This window comes from Coccomyxa subellipsoidea (genome assembly GCF_000258705.1).
Source record: "Coccomyxa subellipsoidea C-169, whole genome shotgun sequence".
In the NCBI taxonomy this organism is placed as follows: domain Eukaryota; kingdom Viridiplantae; phylum Chlorophyta; class Trebouxiophyceae; family Coccomyxaceae; genus Coccomyxa; species Coccomyxa subellipsoidea.
The window spans coordinates 1,364,357-1,383,754 of record NW_005178041.1 but is presented as its reverse complement, the minus strand read 5'-3'; the positions used below and the strand labels follow the sequence as shown (position 1 = coordinate 1,383,754).

Below are 19,398 nucleotides of genomic sequence, written 5' to 3'. Positions count from 1 at the left end.
AATTCCAGCGTGCTCTGCCTGACTGAGAAGTTTCGTTGACAAATTCTAGTTTCACAAGTTTCGTAGACACTTGTGAAGGAGACACAAATGGCGATGTGACGCACCTGAGACAACGACTGCAATGAAGAGCAGAAAGCTCACACAGACTTCACTCACAAAAGCGTCACATACAAAAGTGCGTACGCTTTGCGATGCGATGCCCTGTCAGTATTTTGATCTCTGAACTCATTCGCATGTGTTCTGGTGCGCAGTTGGGGACTGCGTTTTGGTGCGCGGCGCGGGAGAGAAGCTCCCATTTGTGAGAGCACACTTCTGATCCTGCACGACATTACAAGATTGTTGCGTGCATATGGGTCAGATGGACAACATCTGTGTCGTGACACTTCTCTATTATGTAGGTGGGACGAATAAGGGATATCAAAGTTCAAGGGAAGACCGATCAGATCAATGTCCAGGTCGCCTGGTTTTATAGACCCGAGGAAGCCACTGGGGGCCGAAAGGTGAGAGGCCGTCAGTCAGACACAGAAATTTTGCCATTCAAAACTCTCTAGGTAGGCTTGCACATCAGGCACATCAGGCTTGTCCAAGCTTTTTTGGTGTTGTAGCTGTTCCATGGAGGGAAGGAGCTCTTCAAGTCAGAGCACTTGGACTGGTGCTATGCCAGCACAATAGAGGGAAAATGCAGGGTCCACTCTTTGCAGAGCTACCAGGTACAATCAAACAGATATGGGCAAGCTTTCCAGCGCAGACAAGTACTGTTGTCTTTCCCTAATACTGATATTGTGTGATACTGCAGGCGCTGCCCCGGGTGACAGAAGCTGACTTCTATGCAAGATTCACATACAAGGTAGCTATCGTTCAATTGTGTGTATTGCAATCTTCAGCAAGTTTAACTATGCTGATGATTACATGACTTCTGTTCTCTTCTCTTGATGCAGCCTGTGTCGAAGGAGTTCCGCCCAGACCGAGTGCCTGTGTAAGGATTCATCTCTGTGCTCCTTTCCTGCCTTTCCAAATCTCACTGTCCTGCACATGCATTTAATGCATGCATGCTTTATTGCGTTGAGCGTGGTGTGAAGCTTATATTTACACGCTGCAGGTACTGTGTCTGTGAACTGCCTTACAATCCTGACAACTTCATGATCCTTTGCAGCAAATGTGAAGAATGGTAAGGACATTTCAGGCGTCTTGCATGCAAATACTGCTTTACTGTACGGTATGAATGCGCAAACCGGTTTCTAAACATTGTCTCTAGCTTCATGGTAAGCATTGATGCATGTCAAAATTGAGCAGCTGAGGCTGATCCATTCGTTTGCACCATGGCAGGTATCATCCCAAGTGCATCAATCTTACCAAGGCTGAGTGCGACAAAATGGTGTATTTTGAATGCCCAGAGTGCAAACAGGTGAGTGGACGCTGAAGTTAGCACGTTGGCTGCATGGCTGTCTTTGCTCTAGGGAATGGGTCACTTGTCAATGCTGACAAGGATGCTGTGTGCAGGCCACCAGAGAGACCAAGCGTCTAAAAGTAGGTTCATCCTTCAATGGCAGCCAAACTGGAGCCTGATGCAAGTTCTTTAAATCTGCTCTCAGTCCTTGGCTCCTCCCCGTCTTGAATAGCTGATCTTGCGGCGGCAGTGCTACACATCATGTCAGACTGTCCACAAGGTGGTAGTTGCAGTGAGGCCAGCATGGACACTTCATCAAAGAGCTTCCTGGAAGTAAAAACTGGCGTTTCAGAGATATCTCATCGATGCAGGTCTCATGTTTTACTCTCACATGAGATCAGGACAATGCTTGGTGATGTCCCTGGGCGTTTTCTTTTTGCTGCAATTAATGTATGAGTTTATGGATGACATGGAGAACTCATCAAGGCGCAAGGAGAATAAAAGCACTTTTGTTGCTGGTGTGGCTGTTTACCGTAGTGACTGCAGGACAGGCAGCAGTCCTGTTTGACTCCTGCCTGAATGTTGCCTTGGCGTCTTTTGAGGAGTATTGCAATTTGAGTTTTTGACAAGCAAGTTATTGATCGAGTTGCCATGAATGGTGTCCGTGACCATGGCCGGCCTTGCTAAATTTGACTTATGCTTTGGGGGAATCAGCATTGCGTACAATCAGAGTCTGCGCTGTGAGTTGGCCCTCATGCAGATAGACCTTCTCCCAAGCTATTTGGAATTTTACCTAGTTGTTACACATTCATGTTGGTGTGTCACATGAGAGTATCAAGTTGCTACATCTAGAAGCTATGACGCTCGTGCTGAGTGATGAATATTGCTATAAGCTCTCTGCTGTATAAGCTCAGGATGCTGATATCATTTTTGCACCATTCTTAAATGTCTCGCGAAGTTAGAAAATACTCTTGCATTATGTAAGCAATCCCCTCAAAGCTAAATTACTCAAAGGCCTCTTTGGCCTATGATTATGAGGCTAGGTATAAGGTTTGATGTCTAATGATTCCACACATTTGCCGAGGCCCATGCGTACGTGCAGCCAACACTCTATTCAGCGCACAATTCTGCATGCATGTTTCCTACGTCTCTATAAAGACAACCCTTTTTAAGAGGGGCCAGATGAACTCATGCTTTACTTGCTAGTCGCGCACTTCTGTCATCCGCGCATCCCAGTGGCATTTCAGTGCTGCTGCATTACAAGCCCGGTGCTTTGAGGTCGGCGCTTGGAATCTCTGCTTGGTCCTTCAACACCCTCTCCAAAGGAATATCCTGCAACAACAAGCAAGTTCCTTTCAATGTTGGTGGAGCTCGAGCAGTTGCGCCTGACAGCACCATTTCCCGATGTCTCACAAGTCATGATTGCTGCTCCTGCACATTGGATACATGCATACAAAGATGAAGAATGTCGGTCAAGCTAAGACCTGCAGCCTCAATGCAGTTCTGGACCTGTTCGCCTTGTACTTCACTTCGCATGCATGCAGCTGGAGAGAAGCACAGTGCATCTCATCAGTGTCACAGCCAAGCAAATCAGGGAGAAGCCCACCATGATGCTCTTCTGCTGCCTAGCATACAAGCTGTACACCATGGATTGCCGCTTCACCACTTCCAGCTCTGTCTTGGCGTCCTGCACTAGCTCCGACACTGTCTGCTCATCTGTCTCTCCCTTGTGCGCCCTGAAGCCTTCCATTGCCTTCCTACGCACATACCTGGACAGAAAGACCACGATGCATATCTTATGCACACCATGCTGTCAATAAGATTGGCACAATAACAACTTGAAATGCAAAATCAGCCTGGCCCTCACTCTCTGATATTGTAGTTGGGAAACTTTGCGCCTGCGAGACGCAAGCACAATTTAATATCAGTGTCTTCTAAGTCTTTCATATGTGATGAAGCAAATCGCGCCAGTGGACGCACCATGCTTCAAGAACGATCGATACATCGAGATGATCTCGGCAGGCCTAGCCATGTGATTTGCTTGGCCAGAAATTCACACTTTTCCCCGATCAATGGGTCAATGACAGTAGTACTGGAATCGATATTTTGCAGCAGGGCTGACTGTCTCCCGCTTGGGCAAGAGTATACTCCTTTTGTTTTTATATCAAACAGGTGGTCTTTTTTCGAGACCAGACGACTCCTTGGTGTGGGCAACTCAACTCGTTGATGTCGATATCGAGAAGTCCGCAAATTGGCTCGGGACAGGGCTCGAAAAACAAGTAGTGCTAGCAGTTCAATTTCCACGTGACCATCCAACGTGGCACATATTTGGAGCACTTTATGGAAGCTCAAGACTGCATGCGTTGCCACAGTGCGTCATGTCACTTTGTGGCTTGACAGAGATGGTTGAGTCACATGTACTGCACTGTGCTGTGCAAGTCTCTTGTCATTTGCCCCTCTTGCCGAGGTGCTAGCGCTGCTAGAGCCTCTTCTAGAAACTTTCAGAATTACTAGAAGAGTTGAACTCTCTACTTAAATCCACTGGCAGAGCCTGATCTCAGGACTCCTCGGAGCAGGCTGCCGCATCGGTGAGAGTCCAGGACAAAGCATCAAAAGTATTTTACATCTGCTCATGGCAGGTGGGGTTTCCCTTATTCAAAAGCGAACAAATTGTAGTGCCAATGATCTGAACAACTCTATATAAGAAAAATCCTGCAAATCTCAGCAATTTATTGTCATTCCGCGCAATGTAATGTTATTCCGCCCATGAACATAAATGTGTGCCGACTCTCATCACGCTACTAAACAAACAGGCAATACGTCAGAGCAGTTGGGTTCCCTTTGGGTTCATGAGGTCCACTTGCAATCACACTGCGCGATCTGACCTCACAGCTGTGGATGACATCGGGAGTCCTCAATATCAGTCAAAGTTCACAGCCTGCCAATTGGTATCATGCTGGGTGCACATTCAAGCGCGCAATAGCTTCCTGGCGCCGGGAGCCTGGCCAGTCGAGGCCGGAGCAGGCCCGCAGTTGAGGATACACGCGCCACCATCGGCAGCACCGGTGCTGATCGCAGTAGCGGCGGGTGCGACTGCCGCGTTTGCCGCAGTTGTGGTGGCAGCTGCTGCCGCCTCTACAGGAGCTGCCACCAGCACAGCCGGCGCTGGGGCGGAGGCTGTCAGGACCGGGGCAGGGTCGTTGAGGGTGGACTGCGCCGTTGGGGCTGGCGCATTCTCTGTCACAGCCGCCGCAGGAGCCGCCGTGGGCACCGCCGCCGCAGCCACGACGGGCGCTGGCCCGCTCAGCACCGGCCCGGTGATCACCGGCTCTGCCGCTGGCACCAGTGCCGCTACAACAATGGCGGCAGCAGGCGCCTGCGCAGGCGTCGCTGCCACCGCTGGAAGCTTTGCGACAGAGGTGTCCCAGCTGCTGGCAGGCACGCCCACAGCCGGGCCCTCTGCCACGACTGGGACGACAGTGCTACCCTCGGCTGTGGCAGGCTCCGCTGCGATGGGGGCAACCGCCACTGGAGAGGTGATCATCGCGACGGCGGGAGCGGGGGCCCTAGCTACGCGGGGCGCTGGTGCAACAAGGGAATTGGCCGCGCGGGGAGCCAGGGCCGGTGCTCCCCTGGGTGAGAGGATGGGCACTGTCGATGAACTGCTGCTGCTGCTGTTGCTGCTGCTGGACGAGCCGCCCAGAAGGCCTCCTCCGCCACCTGAGGCAGGAACACACAGATAAGTCTCAATGCATGAGATATCACATCGTGCGCCGGTCTTTACCAATCAATCCCCTGCTCAAAAAACCCTTTGCCACCAGCTGAGAAAGACTGGCTGAATCGACATGCAAAAGCACAACATTATTCAGTGTTAGTCAGAGGGAAGAGCACTGCTCACCTCCCCCGAGAAGAGCACCAAAGGCATCGCTGCCGCCAGGGATAGCTGACACAATACCCGTTGCAATAGTCACCGCCTGCCATGCCACCAAGCTTGTTCAGCAACCCCTTGCCACCACCGACAAACAAGTTCTCGACTAGTACATGTTCAACAGCAATGTGCAACTCTCTGTGACAGGTGGCGGCTGCAAAAGCAATTTGTCACCTGGCTTAAAACGTCGCCGAGTGGCGGCTGTGCTTGTGCTGGAATTGCCACTGCCGCTAAGAGCAAAGAAGCAAGGAACAGGCTGACTGCACCACGCTGCATTCTGCTGCGTTCTGCACCGGGAAAGGCAAACAAAATGAGCCCCATATATATCCCAGAGATCGATATGTTGCAAGGCTTGGTGGAGGTGGTCTTGGCAACGCTGGCACGAGTGTGAAAGCACAAGAAAAATCATATATTGATGCTCGTAAGATAACGTCAAGTAGACCAGTAGGGACTTGACCCATGAATAGCTAGCTTCAAAACAATCACGATGTCGTGAGCACATCTTGCGCCTCTTATCACCGCACAATAGCACCAAACCCGTTCTGAGAGCAAGCAAATACTGCATGAAACGTGCCCAATGTACGGATGGACCTAACCTCTGTGACTCCGCTCCAACAGAAAACGACCTCCCTCTCCACCAAGCTGCGAAACAGTCCAAGACCGGGTCAAGACTCGTACGTTCACGATCGGTGCGATCTCAGCCTTGGGCAACAATCTGCATGACAGCCAGGCCCCAGAACAAGTCACGCTGCAGAACACGACGGAGAGCGGGAGCGTGAAAACCTGTACCTAATTGCCCTACAGATGGTGGGAGGTTCTTGCAGCCTCGATTGACACAAGAAACAAACGTACGGCACGCCGATGTCAGCAATCGAGCTCTTTTGCAATGTGCTATCGTTGCAGTTCGCTTCACGGGAAAGAAATGGACCGGTTGCCTCCAGCTGTCTCCTTCCCAAGGCCCGACGGGGCAGTGCCATCTGGACGATTTGTAATGCAATTTGACTCGTGTGCCCTGCAAGGAAGCTGGGTGGGAAGGGCCCATGGACCAGTTGCATGCATGCGCGGACTGCTCCCCTTGAACTCATATAGTCGCCTTGAGGCTTACAGGCCCTGCTAGCTAGGTCCGTTTAATCTTTAAGGTTCTTCAACTTAAAGAGCCGCCGGCTGCGCGGCGCGGCGAAAATACTATTAGTGGATCCTACAGTGAGTGGCCCCGCCGGCGGCTGGCGGGGGGCGATATATAACTGAGCACCGTGCCCACGGTTGATTGGGTCTTGCTTGGATTTGGCGAGTCCAACAAGGGGTAGGATTATGGCAGCCTCTAACTGCAGCTTGTCTGCAGAACGCACCTCGGGTTTAAACTTGGCTTGCCTGTTGGCAGGAAAAGCATGTAATAATAAAAGTAATAATACTGAGTGTGTCATAGTATGTCACAAAGCTCTTGCTAGTACAGGCGACTGGCTCACATTATTGGGTGAGGATATGACCCTGCTAGAAGCAGCAACTTCGAGCGCCACAAGAGCGCTGCATACTCTGCGCCGCGAGCTCTGCCGCAGAGCTTGCGGCCGCCCAACTTCCCAGCATTAATGCTTTCCTTACAAGCCCATCCAATGAGTCTGCTATACTAGCGTGGTTAGTGATCAATGGATGCAAGCACCGTGCGGGCTTCTACCTTTGAGTACCTTTTCAAGCACTGTCAGGAAGATTGCCAGCCCTCAGATCTCATGTCTTGCTTCAACAGACCCTCAAGGAGACAATTATAATCCTCTCCTTCAAGGGCAAAGGTTGTGTAACGTAAACATAGCAGTCAGAGATGAAACACCTCATTCTGATGGCCGGATGGCTGCGATTGCACCTGACAGCAATCAGCAGCACTGAACTCTGTTGAAATACCTAGGTCGAAACAACCCATTGCTGAATTTGTCTGACGTACTGATTAGCACATACCTGGCAACCAGAATTACTTAACTCCAACTAAAGAATAACTCAACCCGTACAAGGGGTGGGCGATGCCAAATTCTGCTCAGAAACGGCCAGGGCATTTCAGCCTTGGGATGCATGGACTGTCTAGACCAAAGAATGCCTCTCCTGTAAAGCTGGGCGACCCAGCAGGGTCGTATGATTCTCTTTCAGTGGAATACCATCCGAGAACTCAGGTTGCGATGCAAGCAACCGCACTTGCTCTTTGTCAGCTCTCTTCCGGCCAGAATCCCCTGGTGATGCACCTGGGCTTTCGCTTGGCGCATCGCTGTGTTTCCTCCTGAACTTGAGTACAGCATCCTGCACCAAGGCCTGTACAGGCACAACATGTGTCTTCTGCATCGCTGTTACCTCTACACTAGCTTGCAAAGCCATGACAAATGTTGCTTGTGGGAGAATGCATGCAAGAATTTGATGGGGAACAACGAAGCAATGCGCACCTGGATGATATTCATGACAAGAGGGCACATGATCATTACAAAATACAGAAGGAGCACAGGATGTCCCCAGAACATATTGTCCAGGACTCTTGCCAGGGGCAGAAGCACTGCCTTTGCAGCAATCACCTGCAGAACAATCCAAATCATGTGCCGTGCATGCTCCCTCCAATCATATGGGAGGGGTGCTCATCTGTCTGAAGCCTTAACGGTGCCAGCTGTAGCTCTAAAAACTTTCCAGAGGTAAAAGAGCGGTACGAGCAGAGAGGGGAAATACCACTGATCCACAAATGATGCGCGCCAGGATCACAGCTCCTGTCCATTCCGCCAGCTGCAGTAAGAAAGGTTTCCAAGAGGGTGGAGTGCCTGCCCATACGACAACACCTTACTCAGAATGATTGCTGACCTGTACATAAGCGAAGATACACACCTCCAAGAAAGTAGTCAACGCAAGGGCCTAAGAAGACTTTGCAGATTGTTCAGCATCACAGTAAAGACATGGTCAAAACCTGCACTTTGAAGAGCAGGAGATAATCTGCAGTGGTGAAGGAAGAAGTAAGGGAGGCGCTCACCATATTCCCCGCAGTCTGCTATGCATCGGCACCAGTGGTGCTCAATGTGGGGAAATAGAGCCGCCCTTGAGCTGCATAGCCTGACTGCCAGTGTGTGGATGCCCACTGCAGCTGCCACTCCCAGAGTTGTGTCAAAAGAGTAGGCAACAAAGTACCTGGCACCCAATACAGCTATCAAATGCCATTGCTGGAAGCCAGCTGCATGGCTTGCGCACCAAAGGCAATCTCTCGGAACCTTGGGGTCTTTCGCACCATGCACACTGCGATACGTGGCCCGTCCCATTTCCACTTGCCAGAATGGCAATGAAGATGCCTGCAAAAAACCACCAGTTGTTAGGCAGCTTGTGACAAGTTCCCCTTTGTGGATGATACACACTGGAAGTGAAGCCTTTGGGAAGGTGGTTCTGAGTGTTGCTGCAGGCTTGAAGAGATGTCTACACTAGGAACCATATGGCACAGATGGTCTGATCATACCACAGATGTGAGCCGCTGCAGCAGATATGATCTGTTTGCTGATGTCCATGCCCCATACTTGGAGATTTCTTTGCGGGTGTTCCTTATGCCTGTGAAGGTATGCAGATGGTTTCAGTGCAGAGCTGAATTCTCCTCTGGGGCGTGCTTCTGCGGATGCGAGAAAAGAGGTAGCACTGGACACCTTTTGTATACCAAAGCACCAATGGCAGCGGTGGCCAGCAATAGCTGTGCACTGGCAGCAGCTGGTCCTTCAAGGAGCTTGCACTCCTGAGCCATTGTACCAGGAGGCTTGTCGGGCACCGAACTACCGCTCAATCAAAGTAGCCAGATCTCTTGGCGGAGAATCTAGAAGTATCCCTTCAACATGCCTACTTGTGATGGTGCTATCCTAAATCAAATGCCGCTGGTCTGATCAAACAGCAGGACCACATCAAACCAGGAATTTGTGCTGATTTCAATCTTCCCATGCAGATGTTTAAATCCGCAAGGAAGCACAAACTGAACGGAACTGGTCGGGATGGAGCTCTGCAGAGATGGTGTGGGGTTCGGCGAGGTAAGCAAAGCAGGACATGGAACGTGATAAAGGAAACAACATACAGAGAGACAATGAAACTTGTGGTGTTGTGTGGTCGCGGGACGAAAGAAAATGAAACGCTCAAACGCACGTGATGGGAGTCATCAAGCACGTGCACGTAAACCGTGGTTTCCTTGCACCTTCCCGCGAAATCGCAAAGTTGGAGCCAGCTCCTCTCAATTGCCTAAAAATCGCAAGAAAAAGAAGTGAGGATAACAGAGTCAACAACAGCATGGCGGAGACTGACCAGAAGCCAGACATCAATGCCTCTGAGCACGTCAACATCAGGGTTGTTGCCCAGGTACAGCACCAGCACAGATGTTTTACTGATAATATACACGCCTGATCGGAGCCGGCTGGGAGACAATTTTTGGCTTTACACGCTTAGTGTTGTGATGCAAATCTGGTTGCAATCAGGTGATGAAATACTAAAGGAAATTTCTAAGGTTGTCGCCGGCACTTCCTGTTGCGCAGGATGGCAACGTTGTACAGTTCAAGATCAAAAAAAAGGCGCAGCTTCGCAAGCTCATGACGGCGTATACCGAGAGACTTGGTCTGCAAGAGGGCTCAGTCATCTTCCTCTACGATGGTACAGTGTTATCGAATTTCCATCACAAGCGAAGTCCTGAGGCGATGTAGACATAAATGTTCGCTACGTGCAAACCGTGGATCCTTAGCTCCTCTCACATGCGAGCTTGATGTGTGTATTTTTTCCTGCAGGCCTTCGCATCCAGAGAGAGCAGACCCCAAATGATGTACGTTTATTTCAATCACTTTGGGCTCGAAAGAGCAACGAGCTGTCTGGGACCTGTCTTCCTTGCTATGCCTGCAAGTCACATGGCCTAACATGATTCGAGAAGCTAAAGGTCTATGCATTTGTGCAGCTGGGCATGGAAGAGGAGGCTCAATTAGAAGTGATGATGGCCCAGGTGATCGAATCTCCCTGCTTGTCATTATGCTGGTCCCATGTAATTTATGTTGTTAGTTCTTTGACTCTGACAATCTACGCTTGTCACAGGAGGGAGGAGGTTGAGGAATGGACCACGGATTCCTTCCTGCAGTGATTACTTGCCGGGCAGACGTTGCACCGGGTCTTGAGGTGCCTTTGCGGGCGGGCACACATTATAATAGTGTAGCTTTAACATGCGTCACAGTGGAATACGGCCAGTACTACCTGCAGTACTTGATCTGGTGTGCCTTGTCCGAGCATTTTGTGGCTTTAAGATGTTGCGGATTGAATTGGGAGCACCTTCCGCTTGTGCCGTTGAATGAGTGCCCCTTCAATGGTGCGTGTCCCTTTGGGCGAGTACGTCCTTACCTGGAATAGAAAATCTAGGGGCACCTATGATGATGCCCAGGACTGGGGTGCAGATGGCCAAGCGTGTTGAGCTGCTTAGTGACGAATCCAATTTGGGCAGTCACAGTGTCACTAGCCGCATCATGCAAGGCGTTGACCTGCCAATGCTGAGGTCGCCAAGAAGGAATTGCTCAAGTGTTGGATGCAAAGAAGATACAAAAACATTTGTCGATGTCGATGCTTTATCAATCTCAATACTTTGAAAGCAGCCTTGTAAATTTCTTAGGATATGGAACGGACATGGACTCTTTTACGGCGTATCAATCATTGCAATACAGGCAACCCAACCTCAACCTTTTGCCTAAGCATGATTGCTGACCTCTCAGAAAGATCTGCTCTGATCTCCACATGTGCAATGTGCACTCCAGGGCATCCTTGATCAACTTCATGACCTACTGTGTCAAGTGTACAACGACCTTACAAATCCTCAGAGAAGTTGTGTTCTTCACAGACATGCATCTAGAATTAGATGGAAAATGAGCTGCTGCTCCCCAGGACCTCTTGCTCTAGCTTCTCGGCATCCGCTTCATTTATATCGAGCATCTCACGCAGTTGTAAGAGAACTGAATACTTTGCGGGCATCTCAGTATTCTCCAGGTGGAGCTGGTACAAGCGTTTCATCTGCATGCAAACATAAAAATCTCAGGACTATTGAATTGAGCATGTAGAAACAATACTCTTATGGATCAGTGCACGTCATGCCTGAACTCCACAGCATCACACAGGATGCATACAGTGTAGACTTTCAATGGCGATGCAAATGCAGGACTGCCTCATGAGTACAGAACAACTCACGTCCTCTCCGTCATGCTGTGCACCAAGCACAGGGCAGCGGGCGGTGGAGTTCTCCTGGAGAGCCCGTTGCAGCTCCACAATGGCCCTGCAGAAGCAGTCTTTTCCTTACACTTACAACTTAGTCAGTTCTCGAGCATCTGGCAAGAACAGAGAGCATAGTTCTGCAATATGAACCCCCACAGATCCCTACCTGGCTGGTGAGCCAAAGTTCATGTACTGGACAGCCCTGTGGACACCCATGGCTTGCCGCGTCCTCGCTAGCGCCAGGTTGTACTCCTTCGCTTCCAAGGGGCTCTGAGCATAGCTCACCTGGATGCCAGGACACAGTGCAATGCTTGAGCTGTGCAGAATGCAATTGCAGCTCTAGGAGCTCTATTACAGCTGGAGCAGCATTTGAACAGGACATCAGGGATTGGAAGCAGCATGCTGGCCACTGGCAGCCGCATAAGCGACATTGGAAGTTCGCACCTCGAGAGCACTCTCCTGGCCCCACCTTCTCCTCTCATACTCCTCATCTGCCCTCTGTTTGCGGTCTTCTCTCCACCTCTTGACTGCAAACCCGACTCCCACTGCTAGCAACGCCAGGATGAACGCCACTGACGCGGGCCTTGGCCTGCAGTGCCATTTTGCCACTCTATCACATCATGCTTTGGATCAAGGGCACCTACCAGGTCCTCACCATGTTTGAGGTCAAATTTTCTTCCTTACAATCCCATCAGAATCAATGGTGGGCTTGTGAGAGGGAGCAGGTACCTAGAGTTTCTAGTCTGTAGATGGGATGGTGATGGCTCTACAGCAGGGATGGGCAGCTGCCTCTGGCTGCCCCCGACCCTACCCCATCCCACGCACACAAGTATTGTCCTTCTCCATCTACTTTTGTGGTAGCAGAGATTCCCTGGCTTGCCAATTACCAGCGCACGTGCTGGAAGCCCGCTCGGGCCCCACTTGCCGATGCTGGCTCCTTGCATCCCTTTACTTAGTTGAATATTCTATATAACATACTCCAGTGCCGTATGCATATTCTGACCCTCTTTTCTGATGTCTGTCCGTCTCTCAAAGGGTCATGTTGCTGGCCCACACTACGAGATTCAAGCTTTCTGTCACATCCAGGCCTCTGTCGTTCAACAGACAAGCCATAACGAGACACCAACCGCCACCATGTTCATCTTCGCCCATCACTTACATGCAAGAAATCTGCACATGAAGGCCACTGCTGAGGGGCACGCGTCAGTGGCGTTCCTGTCGAGGCTCATCGATCCACGCTGGATGAAAGGACAGCATGATCCAATTCTTCATAGACGTATCAATGATAATTCTCCTCCTAAACAACATCGAAATTCTTTCATAGTTACTCGCACACATAGCGTTGAGCTCGATTTCGGATCAGTAGTCACAAGCTATCTATACAGTGACACCGTCACACGTCGACTGCTGTGCAAAGAGGACATTTCGATTGATGCATTCAATGCTGCAGATGGAAGCAAATATTAGCACTCAGCGTCAAGCTAGTGTCTTCGCATCTGGCTCTCCCAGCTGCAGTTGCCCACACCTTAAACAGAGCACAGTACTGCCTTCACATAGAAGGCAATTTCTGTCTCGACAGAGGGGATTACAATTTTCGATACATCACATCTCGAGGATTGGTAGGCAGAGGAAGAGCGCGCCCCCACAAGCAATGTTTGGAGGACTTGGCAAGCTCTTGACAGGTGCGCGCCCAGCCAGCACTGTTGTCAAGTCTCAACATGCGCCATTGATAGTAGACAGCTGTACAGCAGAAGTATCGTGGTTGAAAATTAACCTTGTATCTGGAAGGATCGCTTCATACCGCCTGACTCAGGCCAGTCTCATGCAGGGGATGCGGCAGCAAAGACCCGGAAACAGTACCAATCCAAGGTGGATGCCATAAATGCCCTGGAGCCCAGCATGCAGGCTCTGTCAGATGAGCAGCTCCGAGACAAGACAAAGGAGCTGCAGAACAAGTATCAGGATGGCAAAACTCTGGACGACTTGCTCGTTGAAGCCTTCGCGGTATGCACACCTGAAAGGGGCCTTGGCTGATGCTGGCACTTTTCTGTCTGTCTTGCAGTCCCTTTTTCACTGCAGATATGATCTTTTGTCTCTTGAACAGAATATCACGTGCTCAATGGTCTTCACAGGTGGTGCGTGAGGCTTCTAAGCGGGTGCTGGGACTGCGGCCCTTTGATGTGCAGCTCATCGGCGGCATGATTCTGCACGTAGGGCAGATTGCAGAGATGCGCACGGGAGAGGGAAAGACGCTGGTGGCTGTGCTGCCCGCCTTCCTCAACGCGCTGTCAGGAAAGGGAGTGCAGGTGACTCCCAACTGCCAAGACCGCACTCCTGCTCTGATGACCGCTGCAACCTCAAAGCCGACGCCATTTTCTGACAGATGCACCTGCAGGCAGGAGGTGGAAGATTAAAGCAAGGAAGAAGGGAATGGATATCAGGAGTAGGGTCAACAGTGTGGAGTTCTGAGTTGCAGGTGGTGACGGTTAATGACTACCTGGCAAGGAGGGACAGCGAGTGGGTGGGACAGGTGCACCGCTTCCTGGGCCTCAAGGTGGGCCTCGTGCAGCAGGGGCTCAATGAGGAGGAGCGCAAGGCCGCCTACAGGGCAGACGTCACCTACGTCACAAACTCCGAGCTCGGCTTTGACTACCTCCGTGACAACCTGGCGCAGGTGTGGCCTTTTCTCCTTATTCTGCCGGAACGAGCATTCACCCCAGAATTCCATCCCATTGGCCCCTCACGCGACAGCACTGCCCCCAGACGCAAGCATGCGTATTTTAGCCGGCGCATGTATGGTAGCTGCTTGTTTAGCGGAGCCTGCAGCACTCGGCATGAACATTGCATTGGAGCTGCATGCTTGACGGAGTCTGGGAGAGGTGGGTGCATGGCTGGAGGCCCTGATGCATGGCTGGCTGGGGGACAGAGCGCGGAGGACTTGGTGCTGCGGGACTTCAATTTCTGCATCATTGACGAGGTGGACTCCATTCTGATCGACGAGGCGCGCACGCCGCTGATCATCTCGGGCCCTGCAGAGAAGTCGTCCTACAAGTACCAGCAGGCGGCGCAGCTGGCGGAGGCCATGGAGCGCAACCTGCACTACACTGTGGACGAGAAGCAGAAGTCCATCCTCATCACCGAGGAGGGCTATGAGGCCGCTGAGGACGTGCTGCAGGTGAGACATCCTCTCTACTGCCTTTTCTAAATCAATAAACTTCCAGGCAGATGGGCTGCCTTTCGTGTCATATGTGCTGCCTACTCTCAGAGATCCTACAAGATCCCTTTGCTTGTATGCAACCACAATGAGAAGGGCGGCCTGCATGACCTCCATCAAAATAAAGGACGGGCTTGCTGTTGGGGAGCTCCTGGCACATGGTGTGCTGGGACTCTCTGCATGTCCTCCAAGCATCAGGAAGGGCTTGCTGCCGGGAAATTTCTGGCAAATGGTGTGCTGAAACGCTCCTGTGGATGATAATAACTACAATGTGCATTGTGGCCCGCAGTTGACGGACCTGTACGATCCCCGGGAGCAGTGGGCGTCGTACCTGATCAACGCCCTGAAGGCCAAGGAGCTGCAGGCCAAGGATGTCAACTACATCGTGCGCGGCCAGGAGGTCATCATTGTGGATGAGTTCACCGGCCGCACCATGCCAGGCAGGCGCTGGGGCGACGGCTTGCACCAGGTCAGACATGTACAAATGAGTGATAGCCTGCCTAGATCACGTGCACCAGAAAGGGGCTCGGCAGGAAAACTTACCGTCGGTGCCTGTACAAGCTGGCAAGCAAGCAAATACACAGGACTGCAAGTGACAATATAGTTGACCTGGCTCGGTCTTGGCCTCGGTCCATCCAGATGCCACATGTCCCCTCGGGGCTGATAGATGCGCTGCATAGCCTCAGAGAGGCAAGCACCTGATCATGCATGAACCATGAGGTGTATTTATTGTGACAGCAGAGGTGGGATGAAGGTGTGGTCTGGCTGATGCAGGCAGTTGAGGCCAAGGAGGGCGTGGAAATCCAGAACGAGACAATCACCCTGGCTTCCATCTCCTACCAGAATTTCTTCAGAAGCTACCCGGTAACTGCCTGATCTCCTCATCATTGTGACTGTTTTATAATACCTTCTGTGATTCCTTTACTGTGCAGCATGATGTCTTCCATCAATTTGAAGTAACGCTGCTGACAACTGCAGAAACTGGCGGGCATGACGGGTACAGCCGTGACTGAAGCGGCAGAGTTCTCCAACATCTACAGCTTGGAAGTGACAGAGGTCCCACCAAACCGGCCCATCAGCCGCACAGACAACCCAGACGTTGTCTTCAGGACCGAAGCAGGTGTGTCTTCTCGGTCACGCTCCTGCATATCACAATTTGGCGCTCTGGATAAAGCTTGTTCCTTTCGGTATTTACCCCACAATACTGGATGCCATACTGCTGCTTGGTGGTTGCAGGCAAGTGGGCGGCTGCAGTGACAGAGATCAAGCTGTACCACAAGCAGGGGCGGCCTGTGCTGGTCGGCACAACCAGCGTTGAGCGCTCTGAGGCCCTCGCAGCCATGCTCAAGCAAGAAGGTAGCTACCTTGATCATTGACACCGGTGCTTCTGCACTATGGCATATATACTGGTGGTGTTGCTGACAGAAGTCAAGGAAGAGTGAAACACACCCCGATATGCAATTAACTGGACCCGATGTGCCAGCTGAATCTGCTAAAGTTCATAACACATTTGATAGGATAGGCAGGATGCAGAGAGAGGCCCGGCTCAATGTTGGTTTTGTGAGCAACATGCGCGTGGCTGCGGCAGGTATCCCCTACGAGCTGCTGAACGCCAAGCCGGAGAACGTGGAGAGGGAGTCGGAGATTGTGGCGCAGAGTGGGCGCAGGGGTGCAGTCACCATCTCCACCAACATGGCTGGTCGCGGCACTGACATCCTGCTGGGTGGCAACCCCGAGTACATGGCCAGGGTAAACACCCTTCATCTTTCATTCCCCTCACACATGCTTGCTGCGCAGGCTGTCACTCATTCATGCACGCAGTTTCCACAAAGTTAGAAGTCTGGGGGCATGCATAGGCTCTGGCCCCTGCACGGGAGTGATGGTGTGTGCATGCAAGCAGTGATTGACAATTGTGTCATTTTCGCGCAGTTGAAGCTGCGGGAGGCGCTGATGCCAGAAGTGGTGAGCCAAGTGGAGGCGCTGGAGAGGGCTGCCAGCAGCAGCAACAACGGCAACGGCAGCAGCAATGGCAGCAGACCTGCCCGCATCAAATCCTGGGCGGCCTCCCCGAAGCTGTTCCCCTGTGACGTCAGCCTAGAGGCCAAGGATCTCATGAAAGAGGCGGTGTCAGCTGCAAAGGGTGCGTGGGGAGAGAGGCATTTGCCAGAATTGGAAGCTGAGGACAGGCTGGCCATTGCATGCGAGCGTGCGCCAACCTCAGATCCAGTCATTGCCAAGCTCAGAGCTGCCTTCCAGGTGCCTTTCCTTGCCGCCTACGTTCCCCATACCTTGCTGCCGCACTCTCTTTCTGTGAATGCCAAAGGCAGGCATGTGCGGAACGACCAATCTGCTGCTGCTAGCTATAGAAGAGCGCTTTCTGACAGCTTGCCTTTCCTGTGCACAGAGGCTGGAGGCGGACTACAAGGCTGTGACTGACAATGAGAAGGCGGAGGTGGTGCAGCTGGGCGGCCTGCACGTCGTCGGCACTGAGCGGCATGTGAGGCCCGACAAGCCAACAACCTGTGTTTTCTCTCTCTTTCCCAGCAATACCCTGTACGCAGCAGCCACAGGCTGGAAACATGCATTGATGCATGCCAGCAAAACCATGTGGAAGTGCCTGCAAGTCTCACGACACAATGAAGCCTTACTTGTATTCCCTGTGTGCCTGTCTACAGGAGTCGCGGCGGATAGACAACCAGCTGCGGGGCAGGTCTGGCCGGCAAGGAGACCCCGGCAGCACCCGCTTCTTCCTCAGCCTGGAAGACAAGTGAGCCCCCTGCTGTTGCACACCAGTCTTGCCGCAGCTGCTCCTCACAAACCTGTGTATGGACTTTGTTTTGAGGCACTTTGTCTTAAGAAGAGCTGCTGTGTGGTGCAGCCTGTTCCGGGTGTTTGGAGGAGACCGCATCAAGGGCCTCATGAGCGTGTTCCAGATCGAGGACCTGCCCATCGAGTCCAAGATGCTCACAGACGCCCTGACCGAAGCCCAGCGCAAAGTGGAGTCCTACTTCTTTGGTGAGCCCCACTCTGTCCTTCTCAGCGCCTGTACCATCAGCCCACAGGATATGGTTTTTGGAGACTTTTAACGTCTGTGCAGAGCCCGTGCAGTCCATGCATCACTTGCTCCACCAATGTTTTTTCCCTGAAGATATAGTCCGCCCTGCACCTGGCAGTCAAGGAATTCTGGAAAATTGTATAATTTTGGTATTTTTGAATTTAAATGGTTTGAAACACCAAACATCTGAGGGGTGCTGTGTCTGGCAGACATCCGGCGGCAGCTGTGGGAGTACGACCAGGTGCTCAACACGCAGCGCGACAAGGTCTACTTGGAGCGGCGGCGCGGCCTTCTCTCCAAGGACCTCTCCCCACTCCTCCTGGAATACGCCGAGCGCACCGTCGACGACATCCTCGAGGTCTGCTTTTGAATCCCAAATTTCAAATTCAAAACAGCAGCAACCGTTCACAGGGTTCGCGTGCCGGGACGAAGCAGCGGCGGACTTCGCTGCCCATTCTACATGCTCACATGTCTGCTGCCTATCAGGTCCTCAATACATATTTATAAATTAGCATCACAGGGGTGTGATCAAGTGCTGGGGGTGCAGGCGAATGTGAACCCGACGCTGCCATCAAAGGAGTGGCCGCTGGAAGCGCTGGCGGCGAAGATGAAGCAGTACTGCTACCTGCTGGAGGACATCACGCCGGAGCTGCTGACGGCAGAGAGCGGCGGCGACTATGAGGAGCTGCGCGCCTACCTCCGGCGGCGAGGCACGCAGGCCTACCAGCAGAAGGTGTGTTGGCAAATCCATTGCTTTTTGTGCTGATTCAAAAAGGTGGGGCCGATTATAACATCGAGACACAAGCACCATGGCGTGTTGGGGAACCCGAGCAACCAATGTGGTTCCCCATGGTCATAGTACTTGTCAGGGATGGCAATTTTTTGTCAGAATGGGTGGTGGTGGGGTTTTGAGGAGGTGGAGGTTTGACAAGGGGAGTTGCTGCGCAGGTGGCGGATATTGAGGCGGTGGAGAGTGGCCTCTTGCAGGAGGCGCAGCGTTTCTTCCTGCTGACGCAGACAGACAACATGTGGAAGGAACATTTGCAGGTCTGCACTCCTTACGGAACCTGAAGACCTGCAATTTGGCAATTTCCTTCAGGCACGTTGATGAGTGCTGACTGGCGGGTGGGGTGTGACATCAGATCATGTGCATATTGCTGAGCGGTTGGTGGTGTGGGCAGGCCATGAAGTTCCTGCAGCAGGCAGTTGGGCTTCGCGGGTATGCACAGCGTGAGCCGCTCGCAGAGTACAAGCTGGAGGGCTATGGCCTGTTCCTGGAGATGATGGCCAAGATCCGGCGCAATGTCATCTACAACGTGTACATGTTCCGCCCCGACCAAGTGCAGAAGAAACAGCCTGCCACAGTCCAGGGATAGCGCGGCAGAGTGTGGCAGCAGATGCCTTGTGCGTTTTGACGTCAGAATTTGGGCTGCTGCAGAGGCTTGTTGCATTGTATGAGTGCATTCTATGCCTGAAATGAAATTGCAGCGCATGCACATGTTATACCATCTCGTTGTAAATGTCATATCATGGAATCGGTGGAATTCAATTTTGTAATTCAATGGAAATTGGCGCTATATTTACAGGTTGTTCTCAACACC

The 19,398-nt window shown here is 51.9% G+C and overlaps 5 protein-coding genes across 5 annotated transcripts; 2 read left to right on the top strand and 3 right to left on the bottom strand.

The window, feature by feature from the left end:
- Window positions 1-2,319: 2,319 nt before the first annotated feature.
- On the bottom strand, window positions 2,320-3,627 carry COCSUDRAFT_52349 (mitochondrial protein of LYR family). The gene is made up of 4 exons (XM_005650974.1): window positions 3,368-3,627; window positions 3,255-3,285; window positions 2,994-3,156; window positions 2,320-2,719 (listed from the first exon to the last, which is right to left on the bottom strand). Exons 1-4 carry the CDS (start codon window positions 3,417-3,419, stop codon window positions 2,645-2,647), a joined length of 321 nt encoding a protein of 106 aa, XP_005651031.1. The 5' UTR covers window positions 3,420-3,627; the 3' UTR covers window positions 2,320-2,644.
- Window positions 3,628-3,992: 365 nt separating this feature from the next.
- Window positions 3,993-6,223, bottom strand: COCSUDRAFT_52348 (hypothetical protein). Its single transcript, XM_005650973.1, has 5 exons — window positions 6,105-6,223; window positions 5,912-5,957; window positions 5,490-5,602; window positions 5,286-5,361; window positions 3,993-5,107 (listed from the first exon to the last, which is right to left on the bottom strand). Exons 3-5 carry the CDS (start codon window positions 5,589-5,591, stop codon window positions 4,356-4,358), a joined length of 930 nt encoding a protein of 309 aa, XP_005651030.1. The 5' UTR covers window positions 5,592-5,602; window positions 5,912-5,957; window positions 6,105-6,223; the 3' UTR covers window positions 3,993-4,355.
- A 3,302-nt stretch (window positions 6,224-9,525) lies between these two features.
- Window positions 9,526-10,937, top strand: COCSUDRAFT_32179 (ubiquitin-like protein). The gene is made up of 5 exons (XM_005650972.1): window positions 9,526-9,653; window positions 9,827-9,941; window positions 10,073-10,107; window positions 10,237-10,281; window positions 10,371-10,937. The coding sequence occupies exons 1-5, from the start codon at window positions 9,585-9,587 to the stop codon at window positions 10,383-10,385; spliced, it is 279 nt and encodes a 92-aa protein (XP_005651029.1). The 5' UTR covers window positions 9,526-9,584; the 3' UTR covers window positions 10,386-10,937.
- A 237-nt stretch (window positions 10,938-11,174) lies between these two features.
- Window positions 11,175-12,186, bottom strand: COCSUDRAFT_39569 (hypothetical protein; the record flags this gene model as incomplete). The annotated part of the gene is made up of 5 exons (XM_005650971.1): window positions 11,175-11,330; window positions 11,505-11,589; window positions 11,695-11,813; window positions 11,973-12,117; window positions 12,173-12,186. The coding sequence occupies 5 exons, from the start codon at window positions 12,184-12,186 to the stop codon at window positions 11,175-11,177; spliced, it is 519 nt and encodes a 172-aa protein (XP_005651028.1).
- Window positions 12,187-13,179: 993 nt separating this feature from the next.
- On the top strand, window positions 13,180-19,367 carry COCSUDRAFT_64511 (protein translocase subunit secA, chloroplastic; the record flags this gene model as incomplete). Its single annotated transcript, XM_005650970.1, has 18 exons — window positions 13,180-13,210; window positions 13,357-13,532; window positions 13,661-13,834; window positions 14,005-14,202; window positions 14,455-14,703; window positions 15,032-15,211; window positions 15,517-15,606; window positions 15,721-15,862; window positions 15,979-16,098; window positions 16,331-16,491; window positions 16,672-16,998; window positions 17,147-17,239; window positions 17,418-17,509; window positions 17,621-17,757; window positions 18,007-18,155; window positions 18,345-18,530; window positions 18,746-18,844; window positions 18,979-19,367. 18 exons carry the CDS (start codon window positions 13,180-13,182, stop codon window positions 19,171-19,173), a joined length of 2,799 nt encoding a protein of 932 aa, XP_005651027.1. The 3' UTR covers window positions 19,174-19,367.
- Window positions 19,368-19,398: the final 31 nt, after the last annotated feature.